Source organism: Leptonychotes weddellii, chromosome 15 (genome assembly GCF_054177405.1).
Source record: "Leptonychotes weddellii isolate Sample4059 chromosome 15, ASM5417740v2, whole genome shotgun sequence".
Lineage (NCBI taxonomy): Eukaryota > Metazoa > Chordata > Mammalia > Carnivora > Phocidae > Leptonychotes > Leptonychotes weddellii.
The window spans coordinates 38287244-38303884 of NC_138383.1; the positions used below are offsets into that span (position 1 = coordinate 38287244).

At 53.1% G+C, this 16641-nt stretch overlaps 1 protein-coding gene across 3 annotated transcripts in view; it reads left to right on the top strand.

Moving 5' to 3' along the window:
- The window catches only part of ABR (ABR activator of RhoGEF and GTPase), a 173788-nt gene that overhangs the window by 127076 nt on the left and 30071 nt on the right, over positions 1–16641 (top strand). For all 3 annotated transcript variants that reach the window (XM_006734527.3, XM_081806070.1, XM_006734528.3), the window contains 7 exons: positions 10–175; positions 3431–3553; positions 3897–3972; positions 4421–4525; positions 5437–5511; positions 8288–8385; positions 8770–8901. In XM_006734527.3, the coding sequence (XP_006734590.2) occupies positions 10–175; positions 3431–3553; positions 3897–3972; positions 4421–4525; positions 5437–5511; positions 8288–8385; positions 8770–8901 (775 nt within the window). The remainder of the gene's footprint in view (positions 1–9; positions 176–3430; positions 3554–3896; positions 3973–4420; positions 4526–5436; positions 5512–8287; positions 8386–8769; positions 8902–16641) is intronic.

Genomic DNA, 16641 nt, shown 5'->3' on the forward strand with positions numbered 1-16641 from the left:
TGTTTGCAGGAAGCACCAGCAATATGACTGCAAATGGTACATCCCCCTGGCCGACCTAGTGTTTCCATCCCCCGAGGAGTCTGAGGCCAGCCCCCAGGTGCATCCCTTCCCAGACCACGAGCTGGAGGACATGAAAATGAAGATCTCTGCCCTCAAGAGTGAAATCCAGAAGGAGGTGAGTAGAGCCTGGTATCTGAGCTGAGATGGGGGGTGGGGTGGCCCTTTCCCTTGGGGCCGTTTGAACCAGGTGTGGCAGGATGGCAGAAGGAGGGGAAGGTGTTAGGCTTGAGAGTCTGATAAGGGAGACAGGACGTAGGCGTAGGAGGCCTCAAGTACATGCTCGGGGAAAGAGTGGCGGTGGCACATTAGCACTAAGCAGATGGAAGGAGGGCCAAGAAGTCCGTGTTCAGAATTTAGTAGGGTTAGTCACAGGGAGCTTCCTAGTGTATGTCAAGCACCACAGAAAAGGAAAGCAAGAGAAGAAGGCCTTCTTAAGGAAAAGCAGGATGAGTGCAAGAGAAGGAGCTTGAGGGGCCTCTCAGAAGCTGACAGATCAACTAGGCAAATAAGGGGAGAGGGGCTTTGAATAATACAGTTAACATGTTCCTGCTCGATCTAAAAATGCACAGAAGCTTGTGCCCATAGGCAATATTTACACACATTTATCATGTATTAAGCTGAAAAGGAAATTGGAAGTTTAAAAAACACTTCTTTGGTAATTTTTTTTTTTAAAATAAGCTCTACCAAACGTGGGGCTTGAACTCATGACCCTGAGATCAAGAGTCACACGCTCTACTAACTGAGCCAGCCAGCCACCCCTAAAAAAAATTGATAGCATACTGGTTATGTTCACAGACCACAGTGCAACGAAATCAGAAATCAACAACTAGAATATAGTTAAGTATATGCCTTGAAAATTAAAACTTGCAAGGTAAAGAGGAAATCCTAATGGAAACTACAGACTATTTAGAACTGCATGAAAATGAGAGCAATCATATCAAAACCCGTAGGTGTGGCCAAAGCACTCTTTAGAGGAAAATGTATAGCCTTAAATTCATATATTTGAAAACAGTGGCTAGAGGAAAGCCCCCCGAGGAGGTGGCTTCCCCACGCATGTCACAAAGGGCTCAGCTTAGGCCTCACCTCCCTGGGAGCCTTCCCTGCTATGTACCCACTGCGTCTGGGTTGGGCGCCCTGCTTTCCAGTCCTGGGGTCCGCTCTTTCTTTGCGTTATTGGTCCTGAATTGTAATTGCACAGTCCACTTTCTCTTTTCCCCACTTGAATTTGAACTCTAGTGACCATGCTGTTTTCCTCAGTTCTATGTCCCTAGGACTCGGCACATAGTAGATGCTTTATAAGCAGTTGTTGGGGAATCCACGACCAGATGGCTTCTAAGAATCCTTTCAGCTTAGACATCCCTCTTTGAAGGAGAGGAAGACCACAGGAATGACCCCAAGGGTGTCTGGGGCAGGGGGATGACCGAGGACTGAGGGTCTCCCTGGGGGCACATCTGCCCAGAGGGGCGCAGGTGTCCTCCTCCTGACTGGCGTCACCCCACCCTGCTTTTAATGGAACCTGTCTCCCCAGCTCTACCAACCCCACCCCGGGGCATCCTGCCTCCCTGTTTCTCCCGGTCCTGGTTGCTGGTGGACTTCGTCCCCTCCCTCCTGCCCCAGGTGTGCACACATGGCCTTCTGCTCAGTCCAGTCCACAGTTCCTGGGCTCCATTGGCTGCTCACTGCAGGGGTGTGCCATACACCTCAAGGAGTCCCTTATCTTGCCCATGACTGACCTCAGCATGTGACACGATGTGAGGAGGGTCACCGGGGAGGCACATTGTTGTTCTCTGAGTCACAGAAGAAGCAGTGATTGATTTTTTTTAATAATACTTTTTTAAAGCTTATTTTTGTTCTCATCACCAACCTAACACTGGCTTGTTATCACAAGAAATATAATACCAAAGCATACAGAGTGTTACAGATTATCACCCACCCCCCATTGTTAACAGTTTGACGTGTATTCTTCTAGACTCTTCTATGCTTATACTGGTGTGTACTTTTTTGTTTTGTTTTAATGAGATTAGACTATATGTGCCATTTTGCAACTTAAGCTTTTCACTTAATGGTGCATTTTAGAGTTCTTTGGATCTATCAGATTCTTTCTAACAGCTGCGTCCTATTCTGTCACTTCACTGCACAATGATGTACAAGATATTTAGATTGTTTCTGGTTCTTTACTCTTAACAGGCAAGACTGCAGTAAACCTGACTGTGTTCCTATTTCTCTCTGGTAGCTTTCCTACAGGTGGGATGGCTGGGGCAGAGGGCTTGCTCTAATTGCCAGATTTACTTCTGGAAAGGTCGTGTCCAATTATATACCCCCCCGCACCAGGAGTGAGAGCGTCACTGTTCCCCCACGCTGTCACCCCAGCAGCGTGAGAGAGTCAGTGTTCCCCCACACTGTCACAACACTGGCTGTGAGCACTTGTTACCATTTTGCTAGTCTAGTAGGTAAAAAAAATGCAGTAGAGATGAATTCTAATCGAGGAGCTTGAAGTTGGCGCTGGAACTGAAACTTGAAGCATAATAGCAGTTACTAAAAGGGAAGGGATCTTTCACAAAATATAAACTTGAAAAATTGGAGAAGGGGGACATGGGTTGAGACCTAAGGGTTTGTTTCAGAACAAGGAGTAATACGGTGCAGCTGAGGTGGAGGGTGCAGGGTGGGGCATGTTAGGATAGTTGGCTGGGCACGGAGGCCAGCCCCAGCCTTGGGAGGCCCCTTGTGCCAGGCCAGCATTTAGGCCTTTTTGCTGAAAGGTGTCTGAGGTTTTTAAGCAGGTATTTTGATGGTACCCAGGATCTGATTTATAGAAGTGACTGAGTGATGACACACTTAGGCTAATGCCGTTTCCAAGAGGAAGGGGTGCATCATCCTACACAGGGCCACAGGGGAAGCACCAGGTTTGGTCAGGATGCTGAAGGCACAGGGGGAAAGCATGGCTCAGAGCCTGCATTGTGTTTCCTGTAGGAAAGGAAAGCAGGGCAGAGGCAACTGCTTAGGACTGGGAGTTTGAAAAATGTCAGCAGACTCTGGGCTATCGGGTGGTCCCTAGCTGTCTGCTACCTGGCCCTGGGTTATTTCGGGCAGAGGAATATTGGCTTGGTGAATGGGGCTATGAACTCAGGCCTGGTTGGTTTGTATATGAAAAGTATGTGCACAGGAACGTATATACCAGCTTAGGGGTCAGCTTGCCCTGGGAAGGGGTAGCCTTCTCCCTGGCCAGCTAGGCACCCCGAGATGTCAAAGCATCATAAAATATAAAAAAAGAAAAAGACACGATGAATGCACAAGAAGTGCTGTGCTTAGAGCTGCCGAGTGAGGAGTGGAGTGGGTGAGGGAAACCACCTGTGCCCTCCGGCCCCCACAGAAAGCCAACAAAGGACAGAGCCGGGCCATCGAGCGCCTGAAAAAGAAGATGTTTGAGAATGAGTTCTTGCTGCTGCTCAACTCCCCCACGATCCCATTTCGGATCCACAATCGGAATGGAAAGGTCAGAAAGGGGTGGTGATGGGACAGAGGCGGCCCCCTTCTTCAGTCCAGGGCTGCTCGTTCTCTAGGGCTCCTGTCCATGATCTGGGGGAATCAGGGACTCAGGCCCAGTTCTCGAGGATGCTGCCCCAGCTCCTTCCCCGGACTCCCTCTCCCTGCTGGTGTGGAGCCAGTGCCCCCTGCTGGCCATTACCGGCACTGCCACCCCGGTGCCTGGACTTCCCGGAAAGGAGGCTCTCCCCAGCTCCCACCTTGGCCAAGCCTCTGAGCGCCTGGGTAAGAAGGAGCCAGGGATGTGCTTGGCCACATGGTCACCCCACTGAATTCTCTTCTCCTCTCTTCAGAGCTACCTGTTCCTACTGTCCTCGGACTATGAGAGGTCAGAGTGGAGAGAAGCCATTCAGAAGCTACAGAAGAAGGGTAAAGTCCCGCCCCCCTCCACACTGCTCTGAGGGTGTCCGTGGCAAGAGTGGCCTTTTGCGTTTCCATGCACTTTGATGTCCACGGTCTTCTCTTCGGCCCTCACGGTCACTCTGTAAGGTGCCAAGGCGGGTGGCATTTAACTCATGTTACTTTAACTTGAGGCCCAAAGAATTTAAGTGAGTTGCATATGGCACAGAATAAATCAGCGATAGGCCTGGGCCCAGAGCCCAGGCTTGTCTGTCTGTCTCTTGCTCTCCGTGTTGCACACACACAGTTGGAAGCCACCTGTGACTGTCCCCATGTCCCTACAAATCTTTCCCTCCCTTTCCGTGAGCTAAGCTTTGCCCCTAGAGCTAAGCTTTGTTTCCTGCAGTAGCCCCCAGAGAAGAGTAGCAGGTCCTAGTGGATCTGTGATGACATTTTCCTCTCTCGGCTCCTCCTACAGATCTCCAGGCCTTTGTCCTGAGCAGTGTGGAGCTCCAGGTGCTCACGGGATCCTGTTTCAAACTTAGGACTGTACACAACATTCCCGTCACCAGCAATAAAGATGGTAAGATCTGGAACCCAAGGTTGTCTAATCAGCAGGCCCAAGCCCCCAGGGCATTGCTGGAACCTTCCATAAGGACCTAGCCAGACACATGGTTGTAACAACTCAGTTGCCAGGTACACAGAGAGCTTGAATAGGGGTTGTTCTCTACTGAGTTCCCAGATGGTCCCAACTCCTCCCTGGCCCCCTCTGGCTTGAGAGAAGAATCTGGCACCCTCGTGCCCTGGAATCATGCTGTTAATATGTTCATGAGGTAGTCAGATAATGGAAGCGGAAGACCGAAGCATGGGGCATGGTGGTGGTGGAGGGGGAAAGGGTAGCTGGAAGCGTATGAGAAATAAGGCCAGAAGTTTCCAGGGACCAGATCTTGGAATGCCAAGCAAAGGAGTTTGTTCAAGCCAAGGAGCCTATGGGAGGTTTGTGAGCTGCGGAGAACTGTGATCAGGGCTGGTCCAGAATGGGTAGAATCTGGTTGCTCGTGGGTGTTGGGAAGGGGTTTTGAAGGCAGGCTCTCCTCCCCATATGGGGTTATCTGCCTCCTGTCCCAAAAGGAGGCAGACATATATTGGTTAATTTTCACTTTGAAAGGCTACACTGAGGAGGACAGCCAAGGGATAGGCAGGATTCAGAGGGGGAGGAAAAGTGCCCCTGGGGGAATGGTATGAAATCCCCGGCCCAGTAGGGAAGGTGTGGATTGGCCTTCCAGGCTGAGTGGAGGGAGAAGGGGCACCAGCTCACATTCCAGGAAGCAGAGGACTCTGGAAACTTCTTCCTCCAGCCACCAGGTGGTGCTGCGAGACCAAGGCTCAGACTGTGTCCTCCCACCCTTTTGGCCTTCCTGCGAGCCTGGGGTGAGAAGGGGCTGAAGCCGGCCTCTCGCCAACCCCTACCCGGGGGGCTTTCCTCTCTTACAGACGACGAGTCTCCAGGACTCTATGGCTTCCTCCATGTCATCGTCCACTCTGCCAAGGGGTTCAAGCAGTCAGCCAGTAAGTGCCCCGGACCCCCAACCCTAGGAAGAGCGGGAGCCATGGTTCATCCTTTCACAGGAAGACCCTATGAACCCATTGCATGGGGCCTCCCACGGTCCACCAAGTCTGCTGTGGTCTGCCCAGGCTGGGGCCCTGCCAGGTGCCCTGACATGTGGGTGGCCATTCCCCCAACGGTCAGGAACCAGCTCCTCTTGGCAGGAGGATCATTCCTGCCTTGTGTCTCTGAGGTCTGGTCTTCCCCAAGCCCTCCCCAACTCCTGGGCATCTGAAATCCTGGACTCTAACCCCACATCTGCCAGTGACAAGCTATGTGACCTCGGGTAAATCTCTTAACCTCTCGGAGCCTCAGCTTCTTTCTCCGTAAAAAGCGAACGCCCTTGTTAATACCGACCTAAGAGCAGGCTTGGCGATGACTGAGTTATGTGCTCTGCCAGCACATGGCCGCACATTTCCCTCCTTCTGCTTCTTCACCGTCTCCCAAATCCGTGCAGTTCTTAGCATCTGACAAGATACGATTACACTTTTTTATCTAATTTTCCCCCGTAGGAATTTATCTTCCCATTTGCCAGATGAGAAAACTGAGTCACAGACACATAAAGGGATTGAACCTCACAGAGCACCAGAAACCCGGGGTTCCTGACTCCTCTCTCCGCCTGCCCCTTCCCACTCCCTCCTCTTTGTCTCTGGGGGGCGAGGTCTGCCCTGGGCCCCTCTACCTGCACTGCACCACGCAGAGAACATGGTATCGACTCGCCAGCAGCCATTCGACAAACATTGACTGTGAAGTTCATGGGGTACCTTACTGCTGGGTGCCTGGGTACCTTACTAGGTGCTGGAGAAAGCTCAAACGTGGCCAGCGTGTGGATGATGCCTTGGCCTGTTTCAGAGCCTTTTCAAGTGCATCTTCTGCTCTGATGCCCCTGGCATCCCTCCTGGCATAACAGGTCCCTGTTATCACTCCCATTTGCCAAAGCCCATCCCTTTCGCTTTACAGCAGCGTTTCTCTCAGTATGGCCAGGAGCTCTGTGCTTACCACTCAGGCCGTGCTGCTCATACACACAGGACAGCCTCCTGGACCCTCCCCAGACACACACAACCCCTTCTAGTGGGCACTGCCTAGGAATATTCCTGGTTGGTAAGTTCTAGAAGGCTATTCCACATACCTGAGTCCATGGCCCACCATGCCCAGATGCCTTACCCTCCCTACCTGCTCCCTGTTGGCTGGGATGGGCCTCAGGGAGCAGAGCCGTGGGGGTGGCATGGCCCCCTCTCCCAGAGCAGGTGTTCTGCCTCCCAAACTGGGTCAGGGGGGTTAGTCATGAGGTGAGCTGCTACCACAAAAATCTCTCCTGACCTCCGTATGGTCCTCACCTCCTCCCTCCACCGGCCTCCAGCGCCGTTCACATGTTCACTCTGACTCAGCGGGCTTAGGCCCCATGAATCTTCCACCATGGTTCTTTGTCCTAATACGTTCATTCCATCTGCACAGTCAGGGCTGGGGTGTGGGCACCATTGTTAGTCCTGCTTTACAGATGAAAGCACTAAGGCAGAAAGATTCAGTGATTTGTGCAGAGCTGGGATTTGAACCCAGACAGACTCAAAGCCCTCCTTCTATCTCATGAACTTTCCCCTAACCCCTGACAGTGCTCACTCACACAAAAATCAATAAATGGGGATGGCACCCATGCCCTCCATCTCTCCGCCACCCAGACCTGCTCTCTGATCTGGCAGAGGCCTGGGTGCTTAAGGCCTCTGGTGTTGTTTGCCTGTTAATCTGTGCCCACCTCCCAGAGTGCCCTGATACCCAGCTCTGTCTGGTCTGTGTCCTGCCCAGCCCGAGACAGCTCAGGGGCTGCTCCATCCACTCTCCCTTCTCACTGAGGAGAGCCCTCTAACGGGGCCTCGGAGGGGCATGGATGTCCACCCTCTGACCTCTGCCCCTTGATCCACACTGCAGAGGATTGGCTCTGATACCCTCAAGGCACCTCCCGTGGAGGGGGGCAGGTGTCAGGGTCTGAGCCCCAGAAGGAGGGTGTGGGTTTGCAGAGCACCTGGGGTGGCCACCCAGGGCTGTGGCCGCGTCAGCTGGGTCTCACCGGGAGCTAAGAACACAAGTGGACCTAAGAACTAAGGAGCTAAGAACACCACAAGAACCTGTGTGGTGTTGATGTGGTGAGGGGAAACCAGGCAGAAAAGAGAACTTGAGTTAAAGTCAAGTGCTATGAAGAAAACAGCAAACCAAGCTTTTGGAATGCAGGGGGCATTTTTGGTTGTCACAGTGAGCAGGGGTTACTCCAGATTTTCAGCACTCAGAGGCCAGATGCCCTCCAGAGACTTCCACCTCAGATGCCAGACACCCTGCTGAGGAACCTGGGATCGGTGGGAGAAGGGAAGGGGGAGAGCAAAACTTCTTTAGCCAGCGTGGCCAGTGAAGACTTGGCCTGAGGCTTCAGTGGTGAGGAGGCAGCCAGGCAAGGACCAGGGATGGAGGGACTGCAAGACCTTACAGGGCCCTCAGGTGGGAGCAGTGGGGCAGGTCAGAGGGAGGAGGCCAGTGTAGCTGGAGGGCGGTGAATGAGGCAGAGGGGGCAGAGCCAGCTGAGAAGAGGGCAGAGAAGTGGGGAGGAGCCAGAGCACGTAGGGCTGTGGGAAGGAGAACACGCAGGGTGTCCTGCAGGGATGTTGGGGGGACAGAGGCATTTATCCCCCTTTCCCTCCTGAGGTCCCGAGCCTCGGGCCTCACTCGGCGTGTCTCTGCCTGTCCCCGCTGCAGACCTGTACTGTACCCTGGAGGTGGATTCCTTTGGCTATTTTGTCAGCAAAGCCAAAACCAGGGTGTTCCGGGACACGACAGAGCCCAAGTGGGATGAGGTGAGTGGAGGCGGCTGGCGTCCCCGCAGGGACCTCTGAGCTTGTCACCAAGTGTACCCACCCCACTCCCTGTGCTCACTTGCTGTTGACTGGGGATGGCCGAGCCTGCTGGCTAGGTGAATTCTGTCTCCCTAACCCCTCTGCCCTCCACTCCCTGCTCATTTAGGTGTGGGGTTTTCAGCTCAGGCCTAGACTCCACTATGCCAGCAACTCAGAGGCCTCTGGGGCTCCAGCAAGGGAGGAAGTTCCTCCATGCCTTATGACGTGTTTCTCTTGGGCCTTTGTCACCCCCTTCTAACCGTTGCAAACTTGGGGCCCACACTCACCAGGAAACTCTGTGTCTCAGCTTTGGAGGTTCAGGATCGTTGTACCGTCTTTCCCCAGGAGTTTGAGATTGAGCTGGAGGGCTCCCAGTCCCTGAGGATCCTGTGCTACGAGAAGTGCTATGACAAGACCAAGGTCAACAAGGACAACAACGAGATTGTGGACAAGATCATGGGCAAAGGGCAGATCCAGGTAAGGGTCCAGACGCAGCTGGGGCACCAAGGCCGGCCTCTGGGAGCTGCCAGGAGGTGGTACTACTGGGAAGGAGTCCTTCTCACCTGCCTTCTTGGTTAAGGTGCTTGGCCTTTTGTGACTTGGGTTCAAAACTGGTTTGAGAAAAGTTCCCCAAGGTGGTGGTTCTCTCCTGCTGGAGATGGTGTCTTATTCTAGCTCCAGAAGCCCATGTGCGCTGCTTCCTCCATCTTCCGTGGCTGGTTCAGGTGCATCATGCACACTCCTGCATGATGGATGGGAGGGATGACGACTACCTTTGTTTTCACATCCCAGCTCTGGTCTACTGGGGGCTTTTCCCAGGAACATTGTGTTAAGAAGGATTCTGAGGATATATCCATGAATGCTCTGTTTGGTTAGCAATGTCTGGCGTTGGAGGAGTGAGGCCTTGAGCATTTGCCACTGGACTGGAAGGGCTTCGGATCCAGCTGGCTTGCTGGGGGCTGGTCTCTGACTTGTTGCTAGGGCTGCTGGGCCTTACTCAGCCGAGAGTTCGTTGACTTAAGGTATTGGTAGAACCAGGTCCTGAGTCAGGTTAAAAGTATACATGCCTCGGCTGTGTTTCTTGGAAGCCCTTGTTTGTAGCCTGTGTCTCTGGAACATTCTGCCAATTTTGAAGATGACTACTCTTCATTTACCTATCAAGAGGATGCAGGTCTGGGGGGCTGACATTCAGCATGGAGCTATCCACACTCCATCTGACACAGGTGTGGCCTCGTCCTTGGGACACAAGTGGCCTCATTGGGGGTGAATTCTGTGACCCTGAAATCAAGGGAAACTGGCACTGGGACTGAGCCCATGAGCCTTCGGTGTTCTGAGCTTCTTAACAGTTGTCCAGATGTGATCTGGCTGGGGGGTGGGGGGAGTCAGGGGAGCTGAACAGCACTTTTTTGAAGGAAGTGTTTGTTCTCTGATGCCCTGTGGAGGCTGCGGAGTTTGGTATCTGGCTTTTGGCTCAGGGTTCTTGGTGGTAGTGCCCTTCGGGGACCCGTGTGGGCCTCCTCCTCTCCCCACCTGTTTCACCTGAGTGTTTGAACAGGGGAATGGCATCATTTGCTGGGGGCCCAGCCATCTGCCTTGTGTCACCCTTGTTCCTGTGCCCGTCCCTTCCTAATGCTGCGGGACCAGCTCTTTTGAGCACTGTCGCTAGGGAGACGGTTCTGCCAGGCAACCCTAAGCCAGCCCTTCGTCATTTAGATGAGAGAGGTCTGTAAAGTCAGTCCTGGGACCCTACTTCCTGCAGGGATGAGGAGTGGGAGCCCTGTCTCCACATGCCTGGGCTGGCCAGAGGGCCAGGCAGGGAAGGGTGCTGCCCGCCCAGCCCCGGGGGGATATCCGGCCAAGAAACGTGTGACTGCCATGCTCCCTGGGCCACTGGTGGCCATAGAATGGACGAGTTAGCAGCCCGCTCAGGGAGCACCATGGGCCCTGACTCCTCCAGAACACAGATGCCAGGGCCCCGTGGCACCGTTCCCCACCTGGACTTCCAGCCCCATTGCTTCCCTCCTCCTCATTTCTGTCAGCCGCACAAGCCCCAGGGGAAACACACCATAAATCATTACATCTTGGAGGCAGGAGCAGATGGAGGCTTTGGGGGAAGGGGAGGAAGCCAGGTTATGTTTGGCAGAGCAGAAAGCACAGTCTGGTAAGGAAAATGTTTCTGTGTTTAAGCTTCGAGGAATGTTAAACGCCTGGGAGTTGATATTAAAAGAAACACAGACCTTCCTGCTGCCAGCTGACCTGGGCCATGAGTGGCCAGCTCAGGGCCCGCATTCTCCAGAGGACTCCGAAGCTCCCAGCCCTGCCCTCCACAGGGCGCAGCCCCGGTGCAGCCCTTGGCCCTCAGCTGTGGAGCCGTCTTGCCTGCCTTCCTGTGGGTCAGAGAGGGATGGGGGTGTCCCGCGAGGGGTGTGCCGACCCTCATGAAGTCAGCTTGCCCTGCGACGCGCCTCGGAGCCCCTGAGGATGACCAGCCTGGGTGGGAAGCCTGCACTGAGCCATTCCCATGTGGCCAGGCCCACCGGAGCCACGGAACGGTCTGTTCCCACAGCTTGCTCCCACCTCCCTTTCTGCCACGTGTCCAAGGAAGGGAATTGGCACGAGCCTCTGGCACGTGGTTCTGCTCCCCTAAAGCAGGCGCCGAGGATGGAGCGTAAGGTGGCCTTGCAGTAGGCGCCATCCTTGCTAACATTGGGGTGGGCTGGAGGAGAGGCAGGGGGAAGAAGGCCCACCTCTGTCCCCATTTAAGCCCCTTGTCACTCAGCCCATCTAGAGAACAGCACGGGACCCCATTTCCTGAGCTGCAGGTGTTTGCTCCAGAATGAGTCTCTCTCTGGGTTTGCCTGATGTGGCAGTGGGGGCAGGGAATCTGGAGCCGCAGGCTGGGGGTGGGGGGCGCACTTAGGGACAGGCAAGTGGCAGCATTAATCAGCAACATGTGTGTGCGGCACTTGTCTCTTGAAGGCACATTCCCAAACGTCATCTCTGATCCTCACCGTGGCCCTGCAAGGAAAATGACAATCACATCCTCCCCATGAGGACACTGAGGCCGCTGCCTCTGCTGACCGTTTGCAGGGAAGCCATGCCCTCTCCCCTGTGTTGTATGCCTATGCCCCAGGCCTCCGTCAGGGACTCTCTCAGCCTGGGTACAAGGCCCTGGCATGGCTAGCGGCCTGGAGAGAGAGGCAGGGTGATGTTCCACCCCAGCATCCCACTTTATGGTGTGAGTGAGCCTGAGCCTTCTTTAGTCTGGAGTCCTCTTACCCTGGGGTGGGGGGAATATTTACGGCCTGGTGCACCTGGAGGGCAGCAGAATGAGCCTGCATGCACGGGAATGAGCCAGGGGAGGGAGACCTACCTTCCCTCTGCAGTGTACCCAGCACGCACTGGCCACTCCAAGGGCCATAGGCACCTGGCTTCAGGATGAGACAAGTGTATCAAGACAGGCCAAGCCACTAGAAAGCACAACAAGATGCCAGTAACGATGATGACAATGCCCGAGAGCTTCCTGGGAGTCCAGCACTGGGCTGATGCTCACAGCCGTTATCTTGGGCGTCCTCCCGTGCGCTGTGGGGGAGGAAAGTGATCACAATTAGATGAGAAAGCTGAGGCACCAAAGGGGTGAGTAACCTGTCCAAGGCCAGGCAGCCTGTGGGGAGGGAGCCAGGACCGGAAGTAAGACTGGAACCAGGACCGAAGCAGAACCGGAAACAGGACTGGAAGTAAGACTAGAACCAAGACCAGAAGCAGGACCAGAAGTAAGACTGGAACCAGGCCCGGAAGCAGGACTAGAATCAGGACCAGAACCAGGGCCAGAAGCAGGACTGGAAGCAGGACTAGAACTAGGACCAGAACCAGGACCGGAAGCAGCACTGGAAACAGGACCAGAAGCAGGACTAGAAGCAGGGCGGGAAGCAGGACTGGAAGCAGGACTAGAACTAGGACCAGAACCAGGACCGGAAGCAGGGCTAGAAGCAGGACCAGAAGCAGGGCTGGAAGCAGACCCAGGCCTTGTCCTCTGAGGTGCTCTCCCATTGGCCATGGTTCTCTACAGAATAAGATGGAAAAGTGTGCAGGAGGAATTCAAAGAAGGCAAGATCATCATGGGCTGGAGTTAGGGAGGCTCCTGGGAGGAGATGGAGGGAGAGGGATTTGAGAGCACTGGGTTTTTTAAATTCCAAATGCAATGTTTACATTAGAAGGAAAATGGCAATTATAGTAAAGAGACTTGAAACATAATCACTAACTATTCCTACTCCCACTCCTCTGAAACAGCCATTTGATTTTGTGCCTTTTCCCTTCTTCAGGCATAGAAATTTTATATAGTTTTAATCATAAGTGTGTATTTTGTATTTTTTCTATTTTCACGTAATAGTATCATAAACCTCCCTTTTTTCTAGGGCTGTATGTAGTCTTTATAATGACCTTTTTTGTTACATTATCAAAAGTACTTCTTATACCTCATAAAAATCATTTTACATAATGGCCAGCCATTAATTGCCATTTTAAGGCTCTGTGTTATTTTAGCAAGGTGGGCAGGCTCTGGATCAGCAAAAAGGAGCAGGGTGGGCACTCAGGGGAAAGGGCCCTCATGGCCATGCAGGGAGGCAGGAACGTGCAGGGAGTGTCCCAGGAAATTAAGGAGCCTGCCTGCCCTGAGCAGGAGGAATTGTGAGTCACACAAGTAAGAGGTAGGTTGATGGAATGAATGAAAGAAGAGGATCAGTAGGGTCAGAGGGCCAGAGGAAATCCTAGAGGCCATTTAATCCAATCTTGTTTTGGGCGAGAAGGAAACTGAGACCAGAAAGGGTAAGTGTCGTGCCACAGTGGTTGAGCAAGGGTTCTAAATTCAGGAGCCCAGTTCCAGGTTGGTGATCTTTGGTTGGCTGCTGGACAAATGAGTAAAAGAAAATGCTCCTAGGTGGGGCAGAGGCAGACTTGAAAGTCAGTCTGTGACCCTCAGGGGTCTGCCCTTTGTCATTACAAATTCAGTGGAGTCCTCCTTCCCCTCCCCGCCCCCAGCAGGATGTGTTTCTCCTCTTCTAGGCTCAGGAGTCCTCCCTTTGTCATCCTCCCTCCTCCCCCAAGGGGCCAGTATCTCCACATTCTCCATCCAGGCCACCCCCACTGCCCACCTCCTTCTTGCCGCCCTGCCCCCCGCCTAGCCCGGGAACCTCTCAGCCAGGAGACCCCCCCCTTTGTCTGCCTTGGCTCCCTGGCCCCAGGGGACTCCCATATATTTATCCCAGTCTATTTCCAACCATGCTGCTCCCAGCTCTAGATGTGCTATCCCCAACTGGGACCTACCCACTGGCTGATTAGCATATTCCCAGGGCCCAGCCCTTGTTGACTGGCTGGGCCAGAGGGGAGAGCTCTCCCTGAGGACCCCACAGCTCAGTTCCTGCCACTGACACCAGACTAAAGAGGAGTCTGAGACCTAGAAGCCACCTAAACCAGAGGAACCCCTCCATGCCCCTGCTCCCTGCCATTCCCCAGTTCAGCCACGAGCCTGGGGACAACCCCTACCCTCGGCCTTGTCCCCCTCACATACCCCAGAGTAGGAGGCAGCTTCACTTTGGGAGTGCTCAAGACTCTGGCGTGGGAAGGGGCAGGGTCCCAGGCCAGGAAGGAAACTCTAGCCATCCCGGGGCCCTGCACCCCCAATTGCAAAGTTCAGGCCTAATGGGATGCCTCGCCTCCATCCTCCTCCCTTCTGAAGCTCAGAGCCCATGTCTGAAGGGGAAAGGGGGGATTTCTGTAACAGTCTTGACCTGGCCTCTTGGAAGCTTGTTGAGGGTTCAGAACTATTATAAATGACACTCAGGAGGAGGTCATGAAGGCCAGTCCCCTTTTTTAAAGATTTTATTTGAGAGAGAGAAAGAATGAGTGGGAGGAGGGGCAGAGAGAGAAGCAGACTCCCTGCAGAGCAGGGAGTCCAATGCGGGGCTGGATCCCAGTTCCCTGGGGTCATGACCTGAGCTGAAGGCAGCCACTTAACCGACTGAGCCACCCAGGCATCCCTAGATCCTTACTTTTTTGTTCAACGGTGGTAAGAAATACATACTATAAGATGTATCACTTTAATATAGGTGTACCATCCAGAGGCATTAAGTACATTCACATTGTGTGCAACCATCACCACCGTCCATCTCCAGAACTTTCTTTCTTTCTTCTCTTTTTTTTTCCCCCCAAAACTTTCTCATCGTCCTAACTGACCATATCCATTAAACAGTAACTCTCCAGGGGCATCGGGCTGGCTCAGTCGGTAGAGCACACAACTCTTGATTTCAGGGTATTGAGTTCAAACCCCACATCGGGCATAGAGTTTACTTTAAAAAAAAAAACAAAAAAACAGTAATTCCCCAGGCAACCACCATAGACTTTCTGTCTATGATTTTGACTATTCCATTCCAGGGACATAATGGAAGAGGAATCCTACAATATTTGTCCTTCTGTGACTTCACCTAGCATAATGTCCTAGAGGTTTATCCACGCTGTAGCACGTGTCAGAATTTCCTTGCTTAAAGCTGAGTAACACTGTATGTTACTCATCAACATTTTGTTGATCCATTCATGCACCAATGGACGTTTCGGTTGTTTTCTAGACTTTCTTCCTTTTAAGTGAGAAAAAGCCTGGTCTTTGAGGATGGAGATTTCATAGCCTCCTTCTCTCCAAACCCAAGGTTCCCCACCCTCACCCAGTTGCTCATCAGTCTCCAGCTATCACCGGAGAGCAGGGCTTCATGAGCAGAGGACACAACTGGTCACTATTAGCTTCTTTGGGTTAAAACAGTTGCCTCCTGGCTTTCTCTCCCCCAAGTTAGGCATCCCTGTCTCCTTGACCATATTTCCTCAGATCTCTTCTGCTTTCCCCTTGGTTATGGTTTATATATATCGAGTGTGGAGGGAGTCAGGTCAGAAGGGGGTCAGAAGATCACCATCTGAGTCCTTTGATCTCTGGGAGCCTCAGTTTCTTTATCTGTGAAATGGGGATAATTATCCCCACTCCACCTTCATCACCAGCTTGTTGTGAGGCTCAAAAGACAGAATGTCCCAGTCAGAACTATGATGTGCACATTCATCCTGTCACCGGCTTATTCATGCATTCCTACGTGCTGAGCACCGTCTAAGTGTTGGGCACTGTGCCATGGATACAAAGAATGAACAGGACCTCACCATGTAGGAAAGAAGACAGAAGAGAATTTGGATTCATCAGTGCCGATGGGCCTTTGAGGCCAAACAGATCTGGGGGTCAGTCCACCTTTCTCCATTCATTAGTTGAGAGAACAGAGTGAGTTACTTTACTTTCTGAGCCTCGGTTTCCTCACCTATAGAATGGGTCCTCATGAGACTTGAATGTGAAAGTCCATGAAGCCCTTGACACAGGGCCGGCACAGAGTCCATACTCATCTAACGATGACAGTCCTTTGCTCAAACTGGCAGGTCCAGGTATACTGTCCTCCACCTTCCTGTGAGACTCCAGGTGTAGCTTGTCAAGCAGCCCCCCGCCCCAAAGGCCGTCACCTGCAAGAGTCCCCTGTGTATGGGCCTTAGGCTGGCTGAGGCCACATTTGTTTTCTTAGGCTGACGAAGTCAGATCCAGCTTTGATGAACTGACCTCAAAGTAGACTGGTGGTCAAGGTTAGGGCCCTCACCACCTGCCAGCCAAGATTTCCCTGCCTTAACCCTGGCTTGAGCAGCTCTGGGCTCTTCCCCCTTGGTGCAGCTCTCAGCTTGGCATGGTGTGGTCAGGCCCGAGCACAAAGTGAGTGAGGAGCCAGGAACAAGGGGCCATTGTTGGCCCGGAGTCGTTTCTGGTTTCAATTACTCTTCAGAGCAGGAGGAAATTCAGAGTAAGCGTGGGTCAGGAGCCTGCTAGGGCAGGAGTCAAGGGCTCCCCACCCCACATCCCTCTCTCTGGCCCCCAAGGGGTCTGTTGTCCCTGTTTGACCCTGCTGGGGGTTCAAGCATGCCAGCTTTATTGCTCTGGGAGCCTGGGCTCTGGGGCATTTTTCTGGTCGACCCAAAAACACTTTTACTTCTTTTTTTTTTTTTAAAGATTTTATTTATTTATTTGAGACAGAGAGAATGAGAGACAGAGAGCATGAGAGGGAGGAGGGTCAGAGGGAGAAGCAGACTCCCTGCCGAGCAGGGAGCCCAATGCGGGACTCGATCCCGGGACTCCAGGATCATGACCTGAGC